General features: G+C 43.8%; 1 protein-coding gene across 12 annotated transcripts in view; it reads right to left on the reverse strand.

The window, feature by feature from the left end:
• Nucleotides 1-11,344: 11,344 nt before the first annotated feature.
• Nucleotides 11,345-22,913, reverse strand: part of LOC139370942 (diacylglycerol kinase alpha-like) — a 34,528-nt gene continuing 22,959 nt past the window's right edge. For all 12 annotated transcript variants that reach the window (XM_071110845.1, XM_071110848.1, XM_071110847.1 and 9 more), the window contains 4 exons: nucleotides 18,409-18,595; nucleotides 14,895-15,015; nucleotides 14,738-14,798; nucleotides 11,345-12,206 (listed from right to left, as the gene is read on the reverse strand). In XM_071110845.1, coding sequence (XP_070966946.1) covers nucleotides 12,126-12,206; nucleotides 14,738-14,798; nucleotides 14,895-15,015; nucleotides 18,409-18,595 — 450 coding nt within the window. In that variant the 3' untranslated portion in view covers nucleotides 11,345-12,125. The remainder of the gene's footprint in view (nucleotides 12,207-14,737; nucleotides 14,799-14,894; nucleotides 15,016-18,408; nucleotides 18,596-22,913) is intronic.

A 22,913-nucleotide genomic window follows, 5' to 3' on the forward strand; every position in this document is an offset into this window, starting at 1 on the left:
ACACCCACGCAAACACACACACATTTCCCTTCACCGAAGCTCTGTACAGTCATCACAGCTAAGCTTTGAAGATTCAGCAGGCCTCCCACATGACATACTTTGAAGAAACTGATTAGTGATTACACTGTCACTCATTAACAACACTAATTTTGCCCTTGCTTCTTGCTGGACATTTTCTTATTTTTGTAACTGTTTATGAGGCTGCAAATTGTTTCCACAGACAGAACTAGAATAATTTCACCTGTAAATATGGTACCTTGAGATGGGGATAGAGCCACCAGTCAGGGGAAATCCTAAAACTGTCTAAATCATATGTTTATATTATATCTATATAAATATAATATATTATATCCTTCCTGCTTACTAGCAAAAACTAAAGCAGGAAGCACCAGTGTCTCGATCAATGAAAAAGTGGTCAGATGAAGAAGATGCTAAGCTACAGGACTGTTTTGCTTGCACCGACTGGAATATGTTCCGGGATTCTTCCGATGGCATTGAGGAGTACACCACATCAGTCACTGGCTTCATCAATAAGTGCATCAATGAGGTCGTCCCCACAGTGACTGTACGTACATACCACAAACAGAAGCCATGGATTACAGGCGACATCCGCACTGAGCTAAAGGGTAGAGCTGCCGCTTTCAAGGAGCGGGACTCTAACCCGGAAGCTTATAAGAAATCCCGCTATGCCCTCTGACGAACCATCAAACAGGCAAAGCGTCAATACAGGACTAAGATCGAATCATACTACACCGGCTCCGATGGACGTCGGATGTGGCAGGACTTGCAAACTATTACGGACTACAAAAGGAAGCACAGCCAAGAGCTGTCCAGTGACACGAGCCTACCAGACGAGCTAAATAACTTCTATGCTCGCTTCGAGGCAAGTAACACTGAAACATGCATGAGAGCATAAGCTGTTTCGGGCGACTGTGCGATCACGCTCTCCGCAGCCGATGGAAGTAAGACCTTTAAACAGGTCAACATTCACAAGGCCGCAGGGCCAGACGGATTACCAGGACGTGTATTGCGAGCATGCGCTGACTAACTGGCAAGTGTCTTCACTGACATTTTTAACCTCTACCTGTCCGAGTCTGCAATACCAACATCTTTCAAGCAGACCACCATAGTCCCTGTGCCCAAGAACACTAAGATAACCTGTCTAAATGACTACCGACCTGTAGCACTCACGTCTGTAGCGCTGAAATGCTTTGAAAGGCTGGTCGTGGCACACATCAACCCCATTATCCCAGAAACCCTAGACCCACTCCAATTTGCATACCGCCCCAACAGATCCACAGATGATGCAATCTCTATTGCACTCCACACTGCCCTTTCACACCTGGACAAAAGGAACACCTATGTGAGAACGCTATTCATTGACTACAGCTCAGCGTTCAACACCATAGTGCCCTCAAAGCTCATGACTAAGCTAAGGACCCTGGGACTGAACACTTCCCTCTACAACTGGATCCTGAACTTCCTGATGGGCCGCCCCCAGGTGGTAAGGGTAGGTAACAACACATTCACCACGCTGATCCTCTACATGGGGGCCCCCCAGGAGTGTGTGCTCAGTCCCCTCCTGTTCACTCATGACTGCAGGGCCAGGCAGGACTCCAACACCATCATTAAGTTTGCCAATGACACAACAGTGGTAGGCCTGATCACAGACAATGATAAGACAGCCTATAGGGAGCTCAGAGACATGACCATGTGGTGCAAGAACAACAACCTCTCCCTCAATGTGATCAAGACAAAGGAGATGATTGTGGACTACAGGAAAAGGAGGACCAAGCACGCCCCCATTCTCATCGACGGGGCTGCAGTGGAAGAGGATGAGAGCTTCAAGTTCCTTGGCATCCACATCACCAACAAAACTAACATGGTCCAAGCACACCAAGACAGTCATGAAGAGGGCACAACAAAACCTATTCCCCTTCAGGAGAGTGAAAAGATTTGGCATGGGTCCTCAGATTCTCAAAAGGTTTTACAGCTGCACCATCGAGAGCATCCTGACAGGTTGCATCACTGCCTGGTGTGGCAACTGCTGGGCCTCCGACCGCAAGGCACTACAGAGAGTAGTGCGTACAGCCCAGTACATGACCGTGGGGCAATCTTTCTGCCCTCCAGGACCTCTATACCAGGCGGTGTCAGAGGAAGGCCCTAAAAATTGTTCGACTCCAGCCACCCTAGTCATAGATTGTTCTCTCTGCTATCACAACAGCAAGCTGTACCGGAGCGCCAAGTCTAGGTCTAAGAGGCTTCTAGAAGAAAAATAAACGCACACCTATTAAGACGAGGTGCTGGCTAGCGGAGTAGAAAACTTGAAAATAAAAGAGAGCCGCACACTCTAGGAGCTCAGATGCAGAAATTTAATTACCAACGTTTTGACAGCCAAGCTGTCTTCATCAGGGTATAATCACAAACACTGCGGGATGACTCGTTTATATAGTGTCAAAAGACACAGGTGTCTGTAATCATGGCCAAGAGTGGCCTAATATCATTGGTTAATAATCAAATATTAAAATGTCATACAAAGAACAGGCTAAGAGGCTTCTAAACAGCTTCTACCCCCAAGCCATAAGACTCCTGAACATCTAATCAAATGGCTACCCAGGCTATTTGCATTGTCGCCTTCTACGCTGCTGGTACTCTCTGTTATTATCTATGCATAGTAATTTTAATAACTCTACCTACATGTACATATTACCTCAATTACCTCGACACCGGTACCCCTTGTATATAGCCCTGCTTTTGTTATTTTCCTGCTGTTCTTTAATTATTTGTTATTCTTATCTCTTACTTTTTTTAAGTTATTTTCTTAAAATTTAATTGTTGGTTAAGGGCTTGTAAGTAAATATTTCACCTGTTGTATTTGGCGTATGTGACAAATAAAATTTGATTTGATCTCCCGTATACCACCCCTAAGTTGTCACAATACAACTGATTGGCTCAAATGCATTAAGAAGGAAAGAAATTCCACAAATGTACTTTTAACAAGGAACACTTGTTAATTGAAATGCATTCCAGGTGACTACCTCATGAAGCTGGTTGAGAGAATGCCATGTGTGTGCAAAGCTGTCATCAAGGCAAAGGGTGGCTACTTTGAAGAATTTCAAATATAAAATATATTTGTTTAACACTTTTTGGGTTACTACATGATTCCATATGTGTTATTTCAGAGTTTTGATGTCTATTATTCTACAATGTGGAAAATATTAAAAATAAAGAAAACCCTTGAATGATTACACGTGTCCAAATTTTTGACTGGTACTGTATGTGTATAGATATATATTATTTAATTTAATTTAGATATAATTGAATAATTTAATTTATATATATATATATATTAAATCATTTGAAAATGTTAATGGACGGGATTGGACAATTACAAGTCCTGGTTATTATTTGAAACAGACATGATGCAATGAGTTAATTTGCACGTGCACCATTGCTAAAGTACTTGTGTTGCGAATTCATGCAAATATTTTGCATTAACATAGGCTATTTATTCAACCATAACTTTGTATAAAAAATCAACTTTAGAAATAACTTTCATTAACTTGAATAGGTTTTTTCATCGTGTTGTTTTAACTATCTTCTTAGATGATAGTTTCGCTTCACTCCCACCAATCACAAAGCGCAACCCTGCTTATCGTCACAGGTTCATCTGTACTCTCTGTGTGTGTTTTACATGTTTACTCTTCTCTGGAGTCATTTAAAAAAAAAAACTCAAGTAGAACAACAAAACAGCAAAGTCTTTAAGACAAATTGGGCTTTTCTTCACCGATTTTCTTAGTGCAAATTGATGCTCGTTTTCTAGCTAGATTAATTTCCCCTTTGTTCCATTAACGCTTTAGTATTCGATAGAATGGGAAATGCTGGTCTCGCGAAGAACAACGAGGGCCAGTCTCTCCGATGACGTAAATCAAGGGTACCCATTGACGTAGGTGGAATCCCTGCATGTGATGTAGATCAGATCTGGCGATCTCTGGGACATCCAAGCGAAGAAAAAAATAAACAGGTTTCTAAAAATAGTTTGCGGAAGAATGTTGTGTCTGATGTCTGTAGTCAGATAGGGCCACATCCTCGCTTTCAAGTTTTATGTGACTTTCTTTTGCCTATACGTTCTCATCGTGTCTCATACTGTAGGCTTAAACATAACCAGCTAAATAAAAAATATGTAAATAAATAGATATCCTGAATGTTTAGCTTTTTAGTCATGCTTTTTAGTGTTATATTTGAGTGTCCATTCCTTTACTAGATTTGTGTGCATTGGGTAAATGTTGTGTAATTGTTAGATATTACTGCACCGTCACAGATAGAAGCACATGTATTTCGCTACACTCGCAATAATCTGCTAAACACGTGTACGTGACCAATACAATTTGATTTGATTTTGCTACAAATACTTTTCCCCTATTAAATAGTTGATTTCTTTTGACAATGTAACTGACTGGTGAGGAAAAACATGTTTGTAAACCTAGACTATGGAGTTAATGTTTTAATCCAATTTGAAAAACTCCATTATTTGAGTTTGAATCATAACTGTAATTTTCAAGGCTACTAGCTTGAATATTTTCTTTCCTTGAAGATACCTTGAATACTTTCCTTAATCAATGAATAATTCGTTTTTCGAATACATTTACCTTGTTTCCCCTGACCTAAACCAAAGTTACATTCAACTAAATGAACACATGCATTTATTAACAGACATACAAATACATTATTAAATAGATTAATCAATAGCATAAAAGTAGCCAAGTGCATCTTGACCTTGGTTACCTACAGTGCCGTCTAGTAAGAACATATTACTGTCTAATAACTTGCATCAGCAGTTCAGCATCCAATAGTGAAACATGATAAGGACAGTGGTGACCGAATCCTTCCAATGGCATGGAGGAATTCTAGTATGCTCTCCAGTATATTTTCCAATATCACTCCACACAGTTGCCAAAAGCAGGAGTGGCAAGAGGGGGGAGAAGGGTAGTTGGGGGAAAGAGGGAAGAATTTAACAATCGATCAAACAGTAAGTAAAATATCTAATATCTATTGATTTAGATGTGGTACCAGAAATGAATAAGCCTATTGACATAGGTTCTCTTGACAGCAGTTGAGGAAAAGGCAAAGCTCAAAATGTGCTGAGTGGATGTTTTGCCCCTCCTTCATCATAAAGTGTTTTGGGTTTATTTTGATATGGGCGCATGGTTAACAACTGGTACTCAACATCATGGCTGTATATCACTCTAATCAATCAACAAGTGGGGGAGTCACACACAAGAACCCAACATAGTGCAGTGTGTGATTTATGAGTGTACTTGCCTAGAACTCAGTGCCTTTTGGGCACAATATCAAATAACTCACCAGTAATGTATGATAGCCACACACTATTCACACACTTTTATTTGATATTTTCATTAAAGCGGCCATGAATGTATTGTGATAAAAGTTTTTAAAAAATGTGATACCTTTTCTGCATAGTGTTCCAAATGCACAGGTACCATGCCTCGTGCTATAACTAATTTGTCTTTGAGTGTTTGATGTCTTGCACCATGAAACGTACCCAGCAGCTGCTTGGAGCAGGCACTACCAGAGACGGCCTGTGTCCGGCCAACGGCACCAAGGGTCCATATCAGTGTGGCTGTGAATGGACATGGGAGAAGAGGGACTCAAGTTACAGGGGCATTTCCCCTGTCTCTAGACACAACTATGGGCAGAGAGAGAGAGAGGGAGGGAGGGGAGTGAGAGAAAGAGTGTGGGAGAGATGGGAAGGGAGCCAAGGGTGGGCAGATAGAGAAAATGGGGAAAGAGGGGGTGTGGGGAGCAGAAAGAGAGAGGGATGGGGAGGGTCAGGTTCTGGTAGCGAACTTCTCAATGTATCGTCGTCCCCCCTGGCCCGCTCCACTCCCTAGACTATATCAGGTTAGCATGGGGGTGTTAAGAGCTTCACTTATTTCAGTAAGTCAGGCAGATGTCATAGAATTGATAGTGTTGTGTTTATTTTGCAGCAAATTGAGAGTTCTTTTCAGCCTTCCATCACCATCACGGTTCTACCCCATCAGGTGAAAAGCCTCATTACCTTGGTTATGACAGTTCAAATCTGGGCTCTGCAATTGGTAAGGGTGCATTAGGAAAAAATAATTAAATTTAGTCAAAACCTATTAACTATTATTCCTTGATTAAAGCAAGTAATCTGTATTTCAATCTATTAAGAATTCACAAATGTCCTTCACACAATGACAAACTCATACAGTGTATCAATAATTGAAGCTGACCAGGTGGGTAAAATCAGCTTTGATCCAACAGAATAGTATCCTTTGAACTGTTTTCCCCTTTAACTGACAGGGAATTTGTACATTTCTTGCTGTATTTTTAAACTGGATGATTCCCTCAGTTTTAGCATTATTACATGCACTGCAAGATGTCATTATAGGCCAATGAGAGATGGCTGTTCCAAATATCTTTGCTTGAACTTGACATATTGTGCAGTATTTGTCTCATCTTTGAAGGATGATAACTTCAAACCATGACTTTTGAAGTGAAGCCTGTAGCAAGCCATGCACCAAGAGAGAATCTCACAAATTGTCCTAGAAATATTTCTTCCCAAGATTATGCGGCATGATAATCCCAAATTCCCAAACCCAAATCATGCTCCGTCAGTACGATTGTAAAAATTCAGTGAGAGTTTGAGGAGTCAAGGGGCCCCAAGTGAGTGGACCACCTTCATACAGATCACGTTACTCATCACATACTCCTCTTTTTGGTGGAGTATACCGTGTACTCTATGGTACACATGTAGACACACATAGGTACCATACACTATGTATGGAGAGCACCCCAGTTTCATGTGACCTTTAGAAGGGTGGGGGGTGTATTTCTAGATTAACGGCCCAGGCTTCTTCAGGGGTATCAGAGGGGGTATCAGACTCCAGTCCTAAGGGTTCTCGTTTCAGCATAATAACTCAATTAACACTCATTTGCTCATTAAGACTAAACAATGTTGTTACTAAACAGTGTAATGCAAAGAAGCAAATCTACAATTGGCAAGGCTATTTTAGGTGACATGGGTAATATAACTGTTCTATTTCGGCCTATTTTGTCCTTTCACGAGCAGCGCTACATTGGAACACATCTCCTAGCTACACTGAACAAAAATACAAATGCAACAATTTCAAAGAGTTACAGTTCATATAAGGAAATCAGTCAGTTGAAATACATTCATTAGGCCCTAATCTATTTCACATGACTGGGAATACATTATTGCATCTGTTGGTCACAGATACAGTACCTTAAAGAAAAAAGGTAGGGGCATTGATCCGAACACAAATCTGATGTGACCACCACATTGCACAGATATAATTCACAACCATAAAAATCTTTCAAACATGGAAAGTATTCAGATCTCTTGACTTTTTAGCAAAAAAAAAAATACATATATATTTTCAAATCTATTAAAAATAAAAAACTTTCAAATGTACATAAGTATTCAGACCCTTTCCTCAATACTTTGATCAAGCACCTTTGGCAGCACTTACAGCAACACCTGTATTTGGGGAGTTTCTCCCATTCTTCTCTGCAGACCCTCTCAAGCTCTGTCAGGTTGGATGGGGAGCGTCACTGCACAGCTATTTTCAGGTCTGTCCAGAGATGTTCGATCGGGTTCAAGTCCGGGCTCTGGCTGGGCCACTCAAGGACATTGAGACTTGTCTCGAAGCCACTCCTGCTTTGTCTTGGCTGTGTGCTTAGGGTCGTTGTCCTGTTGGAAGGTGAACCTTCGCCCCAGTCTGAGCACTCTGGAGCAGGTTTTCATCAAGGATCTCCCTCTACTTTGCTCCGTTCATCTTTCCCTGACCAAGGCCCTTCTCCCCTGATTGCGCAGTATGGCCGGGCGGCCAGCTCTAGGAAGTCTTGCTGGTTACAAATGTCTTCCATTTAAGAATGATGGAGGCCACTGTGTTCTTGGGGACCTTCAATGCTGCAACAAAAAATGTTGTAACATTCCCTAGATCTGTGCCTCGACACAATACTGACTCGGAGCTCTACGGACAATTCCTTCGACCTCATGGCTTGGTTTTTGCTCTCACATGCACTGTCAACTGTGGGACCTTTTATAGACAGGTGTGTGCCTTTCCAAATCATGTCCAATAAATTGAATTTACCACATGTGGTCTCCAATCAAGTTGTAGAAACATCTGAAGGATGATCAATGAAACAGGATGCACTTGAGCTCAATTTCGAGTTTCATAGCATAGGGTCTGAAAACCTATGTAAATAAGGTATCTGTTTTTATTTTTAATAACATTTGCAAAAATGTCAAAGCTTTGTCATTATGGGGTATTGTGTGTAGATTGATGAGGAAAATGTTTTATTTAATACATTATAGAAAAAGACTGTAATGTAACAAAATGTGGAAAAAGTGCACTCTATGTCTCTGAAGCAAAGGAAAAATGTTCTGGTTTGCACCATGTGCCTCCTCCTTGATCAGACTATTGATTGTGACCTATGGAATGTTGTCCCACTCCTCCTTAATGGCTGTGCAAAGTTGCTGGATATTGGCAGGAACTGGAACACGCTAGCTTAATGTCGATCCAGAGCATTCCAAACGTGCTCAATGACTAACATGTCTGATGAGTATGCAGGCCATGGAAAAACGTGGACATTTTTAGCTTCCAGGAATTGTGTACAGATCTGTGCGACATGTGGCCGTGCATTATCATGAGGTGATGGCGGCAGATGAATGGCACGACAACGGGCCTCAGGATCTCGTCACGGTGTCGCTGTGCATTCAAATTTTCATTGATAAAATGCAATCGTGTTCATTGTCCATAGCTTATGCCTGCCCATACCATAACCCCACCGCCACCATGGTCACCTGTTCACATCTGCAATACGCTTGCCCACACAACGCCATACACTTTGTCTGTCATCTGCTCGGTACAGTTGACACCGGGATTCATCCGCCAAGAGCAAACTTCTCCAGCGTGCCAGTGCCCACTGAAGTCGGTTACAATGCCAAACTGCAGTCAGGTCAAGACCCCACATGAATTTCCCCGAGACGGTTTTTGACAGTTTGTGCAGACTTTCTTCGGTTGTGGAAACCTACAGTTCCATCAGCTGCCTGAGTGGCTGGTCTCAGACGATCCCACAGGTGAAGAAGTCGGAAGTGGAGGTCCTGGGCTGGAGCGGTTACACGTAGTCTGCGGTTTGAGGGCGGTTGCCAAATTCGTATTGCCAAATTCTCTAAAACGATGTTGGAAGCGGCTTATGTTAGAGAAATTAACATTCTGGCAACAGCTCTGGTGGCCATTCCTACAGTCAGCATGCCAATAGCACGCTCCCTCAAAACTCGAGACATCTGTGGCATTGTGTTATGTGACAAAACTGCACATTTTAGAGTGGCCTTTTTATTGTTCCCAGCACAAGGTGTGCCTGTACAATGATCATCAGCTTCTTGATATGCCACACCTGTCAGGTGGATGGATTACCTTGGCAAAGGAGAAATGTACACTAACAGGGATGTAAACAAATGTGTACACCAGATTTGAGAGAGAAACTTTTTGTGTGTATGGAAAATGCCTGATCTTTTATTTCAGTTCATGAAACATGGGACCAACACTTTACATGTATATATTTTTGTTCACTGTAGTTCTAGTGTTGTAGTCATTTTAGGGAAACTCCTGAAGACCAGGGTTTCGTACCAAATGGCACCCTACTTTGGCCCTGTCTCTGAGCTCCGTTGGGGGTTCCACAGCCATTAACACCAATGGACAACAAACACAAACCTGTTAAGTGTGACACAGCACCACTATGACAGCTGCCCAACTGCCATTGACACCCTTTATAAAAGTACTTTTTTTAAACCTTTATTTAACTAGGCAAGTCAGTTAAGAACAAATTCTTATTTTCAATGACAGCCTAGGAACTGCCTGTTCAGGGGCAGAATGACAGAATTGTACCTTGTCAGCTTTCGGTTACTAGTCCAACACTCAAACCACTAGGCTACCCTGCCGCCCCATTCTGTCACATACAGCGATATCCTTCTGGTAACTGACCTTGAGAAAGGCAGTGTCACGTGTGATCCCTCTCTGGCCTCTAGGTCACCAGGCTGCTCATTATGGCGCACACCTGTCACCATCTTTACGCGCACCTGCACGTCATCAGACTCACCTGGACCCCATCACCTCCCTGATAACCTTCCCTATATATGTCACTCCCTTTGGTTCCTTCCTCCGGTGTTATTGTTTCTGCTCCAGTGTTTAGTGTGTGTGGTGTTCATGGCTCTTGTTTTGTTTTATGTTGCATTTATTTATTAAAACCCTCACTTCCTGAACTTGCTTCCCGACTCTCAGCGCACATCATTACAGAATAATGCCTCAACAAAGGGAAGCATCAGGGGGTGTATTTTATTATTATTATTGTCAGGTGGAATGACGTCGGGTCCAGGAGCCTCTACGGGCTTTCATGCCTCAGCCGGACTCCCCTGCCTCAACCGGCTCGTCGAGCTTCCTCTCTGGCCTCTAGGTCACCAGGTTGCTCGTTATAGCGCACACCTGTCACCATCGTTACGCGCACCTGCGCGTCATCAGAATCACCTGGACTCCATCACCTCCCTGATAACCGTCCCTATATATGTCACTCCCTTTTGGTTCCTTCCCCAGGTGTTATTGTTTCTGTTCCAGTGTTTACGTTGTTCCACGTTGTTCGTGTTTCTTGTTTTGTTTTATGTTGCATTTATTTATTAAAACACTCACTCCCTGAACTTGCTTCCTGACTCTCAGCGCACATCGTTACAGGCAGAGATAAGAAATTGCTGTCTTTTTAAAGATCTCTTACCATGGTAGATACATGAATACACATACTGTAGGCTATACATTTATTTATTTAAAGAGAAAAGCCAGGTCTCTTTTTTTCTTGAGGACAGCATCTCAGTAGTTGTGGTTTGGAATCAGTCTCACTAAGCAAAGAGATTAGGTTAGTGATAATGAGGAAGTGTTAAAGGCCCAATGCAGCTGTTTTTATCTCAATATCAAATAATTTCTGGGTAACAATTAAGTACCTAACTGTTGTTTGTTTTCAATCAAAATGCTCAAAAATAAACAAAAATAGCTTCTTAGGTAGAGCAATTTCTCAAGCAAGAATTTTGCTAAGACTTAGGGAGTGGTTTGAGTGGGGAGGGGAAAACAGAAAACTAGCTGTTATTGGCAGAGGTTTGGAACTCTTTCTTATTGGTCTTTTAATTAATTTACCTGATGTCACCAGGCAGGCCAACACTGCATCCCATCAAAACCACCTGAAATTTCAGTCTGTCTTTTCGTACAGCTTTTACATGAAAAGGGCATTATCATAATTTTCACAATTTCGCAGTATTATTCCAACCTCATAGTGTGGAAATATATGTAAAACACAGAAAAATCATAATTTGACTGCACTGGGCCTTTAAGTGAGGTCGGGCAACGCGAACGATACCCTCAGCTGTCTGAGCTGTATCCTCTACAAGAAACTTGCTGAGTAGGCAAAACATACTTAGATTTGACAGTGAACGACATTATATAGCGACACAGACTGTTGGCCTATCACGTTAATCAATATGGATACAAAAACATTTGTGTGAAAATGCTATAGAAAGCAGATAAACAAACAGGAGATCTATTACTGTGCTGAGACATAACAATAAGGCATAAAAGTAATAAAACTCATGGAGAACAATGGAATTATACATAACTAATACAAACAGATACAAAATGTAATAGCAATGTAATATAAAGCTTAACATGAGGGGACTTACTCAAATCAACACAAGCCTGGGATAGTTTTTTGTTATGGAAATGAGTAGAGTATCAATGTTAATCAATGGCTACTAGTGTTTCAGGAAGAAATTCAGACATGAAGAATGTTTTTATGCAAATGTTGGTTCCTTTATGGCAGTGGTTCTTCAGCAGTCAGTGGACCTCTGCTCCTGGGTGGAGTTTCCCTGAGGTACAGATCTAGGATAAGCATCCACTCACCCAATCTAAACCTTAACCATTAGTGGGGAAAATGAAAAACTGATCCAAGATCAGTGTCAAAGGGCAACTTCACCCTACACCCGGACCTCTTCAGTCTCAGTGCTGCAGTCCACCTTTCCTTTACTTGAGGTGGAAGAAGCCTGATGATTTGGCAGGAGCAGCCATCAGCATGTTGGCTTGGTTCTTGTGTGTGATGTGGATCTGAACACAGGGTGGAAAATTCAGGAGGTTTTACAGTCATCACAGTCTACAACAGTGCTTCCCTTATCCCCATACCCTCTTGTGGTAGGCAAACATGTTTGTCCTATCACTGCACGGACAAACCTGATTGAAGTAATTCAACTATTATTGAAAGTCGGGACAATCCTTATCCGGCAGGGAAACTAAAGGGATGATGTTAGCTTTATAAAATATTGTTTTATGTTCTTTCTCTAGAAAACCATGCCAAAATGCTAACGAAATTAGCCCTGGAGCATTATATAGTGGTATAAAACGGAAAAAAAACTACGTTTGGAGAGTTGTACTACACATTTGAATAATCTGTTAGAATTAATCAAAACAAGGCCTTCAAACACTTGTTGAACTATGTACAAATGAAAAGCCTTTTATAGCGTCAGACGGAGTTGACATAAATCCATTTAGTTGCATTTTATGGATATGTTTTGAAGACTTAGGAGTTGTTCCTTTACATGGTGTAATAGGTGATACTTTGGTCTATCAAAAAAATATACAGTTGAAGTCGGATGTTTACATACACCTTAGGCAAAAACATTTAAACTCAGTTTTTCACAATTCCAGACATTTAATCCCAGTAAAAATGCCCTGTTTTAGGTCAGTTAGGATCACCACTTATTTTAAGAATGTGAAATGTCAGAATAATAGTAGAGAGAATTATTTATTTCAGCTTTTATTTCTTTCATCACATTCCCAGTGGATCAGAAGTTTACATACACTCAATTAGTATTTGGTAGCATTGCCTTTACATTGTTTAACTTGGGTCAAACACTTTGAGTAGCCTTCCACAAGCTTCCCACAATAAGTTGGGTGAATTTTGGCCCATTCCTCCTGACAGAGCTGGTGTAACTGAGTCAGGTTTGTAGGCCTCCTTGCTCGCACAAGCTTTTTCAGTCCTCCCCACACATGTTCTATTGGATTGAGGTCAGGGCTTTGTGATGGCCACTCCAATACCTTGACTTTGTTGTCCTTAAGCCATTTTGCCACAACTTTGGTATGCTTGGGGTCAACGTCCATTTGGAAGACCCATTTGGACCAAGCTTTAACTTTCTGACTGATGTCTGGAGATGTTGCTTCAATATATCCACATCATTTCCCTTCTCATGATGCCATCTATTTTGTGAAGTGCACCAGTCCTTCCTGCAGCAAAGCACTCCCACAACATGATGCTGCCACCCCCATGCTTCACGGTTGGGATGGTGTTCTTCGGCTTGCAAGCCTCCCCCTTTTTCCTCCAAACATAACGATGGTCATTATGGCCAAACAGTTCTATTTTTGTTTTATCAGACCAGAGGACATTTCTCCAATTAGTACGATCTTTGTCCCCATGTGTAGTTGCAAACCGTAATCTGGCTTTTTTATGGCGGTTTTGGAGCAGTGGCTTCTTCCTTGCTGAGCGGCCTTTCAGGTTATGTCGATATAGGACTTAGTTTACTGTGGAAATAGATACTTTTGTACCTGTTTCCTCCAGCATCTTCACAAGGTCGTTTGCTGTTGTTCTAGGATTGATTTGCACTTTTCGCACCAAATATGTTAATCTCTAGGAGAAAGAACGCATCTCCTTCCTGAGTGGTGTGACGGCTGCGTGGTCCCATGTTGTTTATACTTGCGTACTATTGTTTGTAAAGACAAACGTGGTACCTTCAGGCGTTGTGAAATTGCTCCCAAGGATGAACCAGATGTGTGGAGGTCTACAATTTTTTTTCTGAGGTCTTGGCTGATTTCTTTTGATTTTCCCATGATGCCCTGAGGCACTGAGTTTGAAGGTAGGCCTTGAAATACATCCAAAGGTACACCACCAATTAATTCAATTATGTCAATTAGCCTATCAGAAGCTTCTAAAGCCATGACATCATTTTCTGGAATTTCCAAGCTGTTTAAAGGCACAGTCAACTTAGTGTATGTAAACTTCTGACCCACTGGAATTGTGATACAGTGAATTATAAGTGAAATAATCTTCCTGTAAACAAATGTTGGAAAAATTACTTGTGTCATGCACAAAGTAGATTTCCTTATCGACTAGCCAAAACTATAGTTTGTTAACAAGAAATGTGTGGAGTGGTTGAAAAACGAGTTAATGACTCCAACCTAAGTGTAGGTAAACTTCAGACTTCAACTGTATATATTTCACATTTGTGTTAAAATTAAGACAAATATTTGTGAATATTTGAGATTGGTCCGTCTTTCAAGAATCGCTGAATTAATGAATCACCAAGACCTTGATTAGTTGTCTGGTGCGTCAGTGTAGGGCTAGGAAAAAAATGTGTCTGGTCTGGTAAGGGTTGGGAAATACTGATCTCCAGTACATCACATTGTATTTCTGAAACAAAATTGAGTCAAGAGACTTGGCCCACTGCTAAAACTAACAAGCCAACATAAGGACATCAACAATGTTTATTTTAGAATAAATGTTCCTCCAGTTGTCACACTATCTAATTCAATTGGTCATAGGAATTCCACGGCCAAACTCACTTAAGGGGTATATTAACAACACTTACAGTGCAGGGAGGCTGCATCCAGGGCTCACCATCAATCTGCATAGGCAAGGCTTTATGTGTCCTGAGAAAGACAATGAGAGAGAGACACGTTTTAATACCAAAAGTTAAAAAGGCATAACAACCGAAGAATTGTGTATAGAGCCTGTATTAAGTCTACCTGATAGTGATCTGTGATGTTTGAGCCAGTCTGTGTCCAGCCCTCTTCAGCCCAGAATAGATCTGACCCATCTCAATCGCCCCCTCCAATCCCACCACCTCAATCCGCTTGTCACTTAGGTCTGTGGGGGGAAAAGGAAACATTAAAATATATTGTCAATAGCTCATTAAGCAGACATTCATTCTCATACATACAGTGACTGTCACGTTCTGACCTCTATTTCCGTTGTTTTGTATTTATTTAGTATGGTCAGGGCGTGAGTTGGGTGGGCAGTCTGTTTGTTTTTCTATGTTTTGGGGCATTTCTATGTTTTCGGCCTAGTATGGTTCTCAATCAGAGGCAGGTGTCATTAGTTGTCTCTGATTGAGAATCATACTTAGGTAGCCTGGGTTTCACTGTGTGTTGGTGGGTGATTGTTCCTGTCACTGTGTTTGTTGTCACAGGATAGGCTGTATAGGTTTTCACGTTCCGTTTGTTGTTTTGTAGATTTGAGTTATTTCATGTATCGTTCAGTTTTCCATTAAAGAACATGAATAACCACCACGCTGCTTTTTGGTCCGCTTCTCCTCCTTCAGACGAACGTCGTTACAGAATCACCCACCAACCAAGGACCAAGCGGCATGGTAAACAGAGGCAGCAGCAACAGCAGCAGCAGGAGAAGCGACTGGTGCAGCAGGAGCAACAGCAGCAGCAGCAGGAGGAGCAACAGCAGCAGCAGGAGAAGCGACTGGTGCAGCAGGAGCAACAGCAGCAGCAGCAAAAGCAGCAGCAGGAGGAGCAACAGCAGCAGCAGCAAAAGCAGCAGTGGGAGAGGCTGCACTACTTGGAGAGATGGACTTGGGAGGAGATTCTAGACGGGAAAGGACCCTGGGCAGAGCCAGGAGAATATTGTCGCCCCAAGGCCGAGCTGGAGGCAGCAAAAGCAGAGAGGCGGCATTATGAGGAACTAGCACGGCAGAGCGGATGGAAGCCCGAGAGTCAGCCCCAAAAATTTCTTGGGGGGGGGGCTAACAGGGAGTATGGCTACGCCAGGTAGGAGACCTGAGCCAACTTCCTGTGGTTACCGGGGGGCTAGAGAGACCGGGCAGGCACCGTGTTATGCGGTGGAGCGCACGGTGTCCCCAGTGCGGGTGCACAGCCCGGTGCGGTACATTCCAGCTCCGCGTATCGGCCGGGCTAGAGTGGGCATCGAGCCAAGTGCCATGAAGCCGGCTCTACGCATCTGGTCTCCAGTGCGTCTCCTTGGGCCGGCTTACATGGCACCAGCCTTGCGCACGGTGTCCCCGGTTCGCCTGCATAGCCCAGTGCGGGCTATTCCACCTCGCCGCACTGGCAGGGCGACCGGGACCATTCAACCGGGTAAGGTTGGGCAGGCTCGGTGCTCAAGAGCTCCAGTGCGCCTGCACGGCCCGGTCTATCCGTCACCACCTCCACGCACCAGCCCTCCGGTGGCAGCCCCCCGTACCAGGCTGTCTCTCCGGCCCATCCTTACAGGGGCTTCCTCCTCTCCAGCGCTGCCGGAGCCTCCCGCCTGTCCGGCGCCGCTGCCGGAGCCTCCCGCCTGTCCGGCGCCTCTGCCGGAGCCTCCCGCCTGTCCGGCGCCTCTGCCGGAGCCTCCCGCCTGTCCGGCGCCTCTGCCGGAGCCTCCCGCCTGTCCGGCGCCGCTGCCGGAGCCTCCCGCCTGTCCGGCGCCGCTGCCGGAGCCTCCCGCCTGTCCGGCGCCGCTGCCGGAGCCTCCCGCCTGTCCGGCGCCGCTGCCGGAGCCTCCCGCCTGTCCGGCGCCGCTGCCGGAGCCTCCCGCCTGTCCGGCGCCGCTGCCGGAGTCTCCCGCCTCTCCGGCGCTGCCGGAGCCTTCCTCCTCTCCAGCGCTGTCGGAGTCTCCCGCCTGTTCGGCGCTACGAGAGCTACTCAGTCCAGCGTTGCCGGAGCTTCCCGTCTGCCCAGCGCCATCTGAGCTTCCCGTCTGCCCAGCGCCATCTGAGCTTCCCGTCTGCCCAGCGCCGCCAGTGTCGCCCGTCTGCCCAGCGCCGCCAGTGCCGCCCGTCTGCCAGGAGCCGCCAGTGCCGCCCGTCTGCCAGGAGCCGCCAGTGCCGCCCGTCTGCCAGGAGCCGCCAGTGCCGCCCGTCAGCCAGGGGCCGCCAGTGCCGCCAGTCAGCCAGGGGCCGCCAGTGCCGCCAGTCAGCCAGGGGCCGCCAGTGCCGCCAGTCAGCCAGGGGCCGCCAGGGGCCGCCAGTAAGCCAGGGGCCGCCAGTAAGCCAGGGGCCGCCAGTAAGCCAGGGGCCGCCAGTCAGCCAGGGGCCGCCCGAGCAGCTGCCCCTCTGTCCCGAGCTGCTATCGCCCCTCTGTCCCGAGCAGCTGCCCCTCTGTCCCGAGCAGCTGCCGCCCCTCTGTCCCAAGCTGCTGCCGCCCCTCTGTCCCGAGCAGTTGTCCCTCTGTCCCGAGCAGTTGTCCCTCTGTCCCGAGCAGCTGCTTCACCTCTGTCCCGAGCTGCCCCTCTGTCCCAAGCAGCCCCTCTGTCCAGTGGGGTCATTGAGAGGGGTGGCCATGGTGAGTAAGCCACGGAGGCGGACAATAAGGCGGACTAAGACAATGGTGAAGTGGGGTCCGCGTCCCGCGCCAGAGCCGCCACCGCGGACAGACGCCCACCCAGACCCTCCCCTATAGGTCAAGGTTTTGCGGCCGGAGTCCGCACCTTTGGGGGGGGGGGGGGGGGGTACTGTCACGTTCTGACCTCTATTTCCGTTGTTTTGTATTTATTTAGTATGGTCAGGGCGTGAGTTGGGTGGGCAGTCTGTTTGTTTTTCTATGTTTTGGGGCATTTCTATGTTTTCGGCCTAGTATGGTTCTCAATCAGAGGCAGGTGTCATTAGTTGTCTCTGATTGAGGATCATACTTAGGTAGCCTAGGTTTCACTGTGTGTTGGTGGGTGATTGTTCCTGTCACTGTGTTTGTTGTCACAGGATAGGCTGTATAGGTTTTCACGTTCCGTTTGTTGTTTTGTAGATTTGAGTTATTTCATGTATCGTTCAGTTTTCCATTAAAGAACATGAATAACCACCACGCTGCTTTTTGGTCCGCTTCTCCTCCTTCAGACGAACGTCGTTACAGTGACTTAGCTACTGTAATACAAATGATATCATAATAATTTGGTGGGTTCTTATATAGGTCCTATGTCTTGCATGTACAAGTGTGTATTAATATGTATGCGGAGAGTGGGGTCATGGCCAGAGTCTGCCATTATCAACGGCGACCCAGGAGCAAATATGGTTAAGTGCCTTGTTCAAGGGCAGATCAACAGATTTTTCACCTTGTCAAGTATTCGAACTTGCAACCTTTTTGTTAGTGGCCCAACGCTCAAACCACTAGGCTACCTGCCACCCTCCAAAAAAAGACCATATTGTCTGTGTAAGGGCAAAAGTGACAATATTACATACAATGCTATAGTAAACATTCATATCACTAGGCAACTAAATAAACCTCCAACAATGTATGAGATAAGCATGCCCTAAAGTACCTTGTGAGCTCATTTTCAGAACGTCGTGGTCAGTGACGACATCAGGCGGTTCCTCTTCTGACACATTGTCTCTGTCTGCCTTCTTAGCCTCACCCCACAGGTTGGAGCCGCCGTGCATGCTGGGTATGTTGATGACTGCAAGGCCCTCCAGAGAGTGACCGCTCAGGTCCAGGGGTGTCCCACAGCACTGAGAGATAGACGGACGGACAGACACGGTCACAAACGGGTAAAGAGACTAAATTAAGTATTGCTTAGACTATCTACAGTGCCGGGAAAAAGCATTTGCCCCCTTTCTGTTTTTCTCTATTTTTGCATATCTTGATACAGAATGTTATCAGATATTCAACCAAAACCTAATATTAAAAGGCACCTAAGTTCACCTATAACTACAAAAATGGATACTTATTTTATTTAACTAAGAAAGTTATGCAACACCCAATTTCCATGTAAAAAGTAATTGCCCGCTTACACTCATGGCTGCATTCCATACACTTAAAAGACACACCCTATCCCCTCAGCCCTCAAATGAAGTGGACACTTCTGATGACGTATCATGATGTCTGACGAGTATACACTTGCAGGGCAAGGGGCGAGGGAAGAAGGAATGATTTTTAAATGGACCGTGTCTGCTTGGATATTCTTCACTCGTTCATCCCGCGATGATTGTGTTTTCAGCCACCGGTAGCTTGTGGGTGATTTATATGCGCTACAGTCAACTATGATTGCATGTCCACTTATATTAACTATATAATTATTAATATACGCCTACTGTATGATAGCTAGCAAATAAATTAGCTAACTAACGTTAGCCTGCCTAGCTACTTCTGAAGAAGGAAAAACATTTATTTCTATAATTTCCAAAAGCTAACTAAACATTTATTAGACATATTTGTGCATTAGTAGCACAATTTCTAATTTATTTACAAATATGGCCGCGGGGATTACCCCAAGAGCATAGGGCTCAGGGTTTAGGGCCAAGGGCTGTCTTCTTTGAGTTTGAAACGCATCCATTAACTGGCTGTGCAACCTTTAGCTGTAATGACAGCAACCAAATGCTTCCTGTAGTTGTTGATCAGTCTCTCACGCCACTGTGGATGTATTTTGGCCAACTCTTGCATGCAGAACTGGTTTAACTCAACGACATTTGTGGGTTTTCAAGCATGAACTGCTTGTTTCAAGTCCTGCCACAAAATCTCAATTGTGATTAGGTCTGGACTTTGACCAGACCATTCCAAAACTTAAAATGTGTTTCTTTTTAGCCATTTTCATGTAGACTTGATTGTGTGTTTTGGATCATTGTTTTGCTAAATAACTCAGCTGCGCTTCAGCTCACAGATGGATGGCCTGACATTCTCCTGTAGAATTCTCTGTCTTCCAGGTTCCCAAACCATCACACTACCACCACCATGCTTGACTGATGGTATGAGGCTCTCGTGGAATGCAGTGTTTGGTAGGTGAGGTAAATAAATGATCTCTGCATGTGTGGTTCCTCCGAAGCATGGAGGAGGAGATGTGGGGGTGCTTTGCTGGTGCAACTGTCAGTGATTTATTTTGAATTCAAGGCAGATTTGACCAGCATGCCTACCACAGCATTCTGCAGCAATACGCCATCCCATCTGGTTTGCGCTTAATGGGACTAGCATTTGTTTTTTTCAACAGGGCAATGACCCAAAACACACCTCCAGGCTGTGTAAGGGCTATTTCCCCAAGGAGAGTGATGGAGTGCTGCATCAGATGACTTGGCCTCCAAAATCACCCGACCTCAACCGAATTGAGATGGTTTGGGATGAGTTGGACCGAAGAGTGAAGGAAAAGCAGCCAACAAGTGTTTAGACTGTTGGAAAAGCATTCCTCATGAAGCTGGTTGAGGTCCAAAAGACTACTTAACAGCTTCTACCCCCAAGCCATAAGACTCCTGAACAGCTAATCAAATGGCTACCCAGACTATTTGCATTGCCCTCCCTCTTTTATGCTGCTGCTACTCTGTTTATTATCTATGCATAGTCACGCAGTTAACTCTAATGAACTTATCTTCTGCAGCAGAGGTAACTCTGGGTCTTCCTTTCCTGTGGCGGTTCGCATGAGAGCCAGTTTCATCATAGTGCTTGATGGTTTTTGCGACTGCACTTGAAGAAACTTTCAAAGTTCTTAACATTTTCCGGATTAACTGAACTTCATGTCTTAAAGTAATGATGGACTGTCATTTCTCTTTGCTTATCTTCTGTATAGCACTCCTACTTTGTCAAAACACAACTGATTGGCTCAAACACATTAAGAAGGAAAGAAATTCCACAAATGAACTTTTAATTTCTTATGGCTGGGGGCAGTATTGAGTAGCTTGGATGAATAAGGTGCCCAGAGGTGCCCAGGGTAAACTGCCTGCTACTCAGTCCCAGTTGCTAATATATGCATATTATTAGTATATTTGAATAGAAAACACTCTGCAGTTTCTAAAACTGTTTGAATAATGTCTGTGAGTATAACAGAACTCATATGGCAGGCAAAAACCTGAGAAGAAATCCAACCAGGAAGTGGGAAATCTGAGGTTGGTCATTTTTCAACTCATTCCCTATTGAAGATACAGTGGGATATTGGTCATGTTGCACTTCCTAATGCTTCCACTAGATGTCAACAGTCCTTAGAACCTTTTTTGATGCTTCTACTGTGAAGTGGGGGCGAATGAGAGGGGAATGAGTCAGAGGTCTACCAGAGAGCCACGAGCTGGTCACGCTCGTTCACGTGAGAGCGAGCTCCGTTCCATTGCATTTCTACAGACAAAGGAACATTATTGAAGATTTATGTTAATAACATCCTAAAAATTGATTCTGTACTTCGTTTAACATGTTTCTACGGATTGTAATGGAACTTTTTGACTTTTCGTCTGCTCCTAGTGAACGCGCTTCGTGAGTTTGGATTTGTTTACCAAACGCGCTAACAAAAGGAGTGTTACCTTACAAAACAAAACAATTTATTGTGGAACTGGGATTCCTGGGAGTGCATTCTGATGAAGACCATCAAAGGTAAGTGAATATTTATAATGTTATTTCTGACTTCTGTTGACTGCACAATATGGTGGATATCTTTTTGGCTTGTTTGGGCTCTGAGTGCCGTACTCAGATTATTGCAAGGTTTGCTTTTTCCGTAAAGCTTTTTTGAAATCTGACACAGCGGTTGCATTAAGGAGAAGTGTATCTAAAGTTCCATGTATAACATTTGTATTTTCATCAACATTTATGATGAGTATTTCTGTAAATTGATGTGGCTCTCTGCAAAATCACCGGATGTTTTTGGAACTAACGCGCCAATGTATCCTGAGATACTGAGATTTTTTTATATAAATATGAAGGTTATCGAACAAAATATACATGTATTGTGTAACATGAAGTCCTATGAGTGTCATCTGATGAAGATCATCAATGGTTAGTGATTAATTCTATCTCTATTTCTGATTTTTGTGACTCCTCTCTTTGGCTGGAAAAATGGCTGTGTTTTTCTGTGACTTGGCTCTGACCTAACATAATCGTTTGTGGTGCTTTCGCCGTAAAGCCTATTTGAAATCTGACACTTTGGTGGGATTAACAAGAAGTGTATCTTTAACATGGTGTGAAATACTTGTATGTTTGAGGAATTTTAATTATGGGATTTCTGTTGTTTTGAATTTGCCGCCCTGCACTTTCACTGGCTGTTGTCATATCAGCCATAAGAAGTTTTAACAAGGCACAACTGTTAATTGAAATGCTTTCCAGATGACTACCTCATGAAGCTGGTTGAGAGAATGCCAAGAGTGTGCAAAACTGTCATCATGGCAAAAGGTGGCTACTTTGAAGAATCTCAAATCTAAAATATATTTTGATTTGTTTAACACTTTTTTGGTTACTACATGATTCCATATGTGTTATTTCATAGTTCTGATGTCTTCACTATTATTCTACAATGTAGAAAATAGTAAAAATAAAGAAAAACCCTGGAATGAGTCCGTGTGTCCAAACTTTTGCCTGGTATTGTATATATTTGTTTTAGCTATTTATTTTGCCTGTGTTTCAGCCTAGCTCAGTGCTTACTATGGTGGTGGGGCAGCCAGCGGGAAATACAGAGCGTAGGGGTTAGTAATGTTCTCTAGTTGCGCCGTGATTGTCTCAGTGTTCTGTCACTCATGGGGACACGATGTCACCGCAAAATCTACAGGGAGAGCTCGAAAATTAAAGTCCCTTGGGTGCTGCCATAGATTTACATTAGATGTACCCATCCAAGAAGGCTCAAGGTCATTGGCCACAGATAAAATGACGTGAAATAACGTTATATCTACCGTAGCTTTGATTGGACTGATCATGTCAACATCATACTTTCAAAATCTTAGCTAGACAAGCAGTCATCATCATTAATCAAGTCTACAGTCAACTGGCAAATCCTTTTCAATACTTGTCATATGAAGATAAATTATAGATAAAACACATCTGTGCTCATCAGCCATAAACATTACACAACAAGTTGGAAATCACAAATTT

The sequence above is a fragment of the Oncorhynchus clarkii genome, chromosome 17 (genome assembly GCF_045791955.1).
Source record: "Oncorhynchus clarkii lewisi isolate Uvic-CL-2024 chromosome 17, UVic_Ocla_1.0, whole genome shotgun sequence".
Taxonomy (NCBI): domain Eukaryota; kingdom Metazoa; phylum Chordata; class Actinopteri; order Salmoniformes; family Salmonidae; genus Oncorhynchus; species Oncorhynchus clarkii.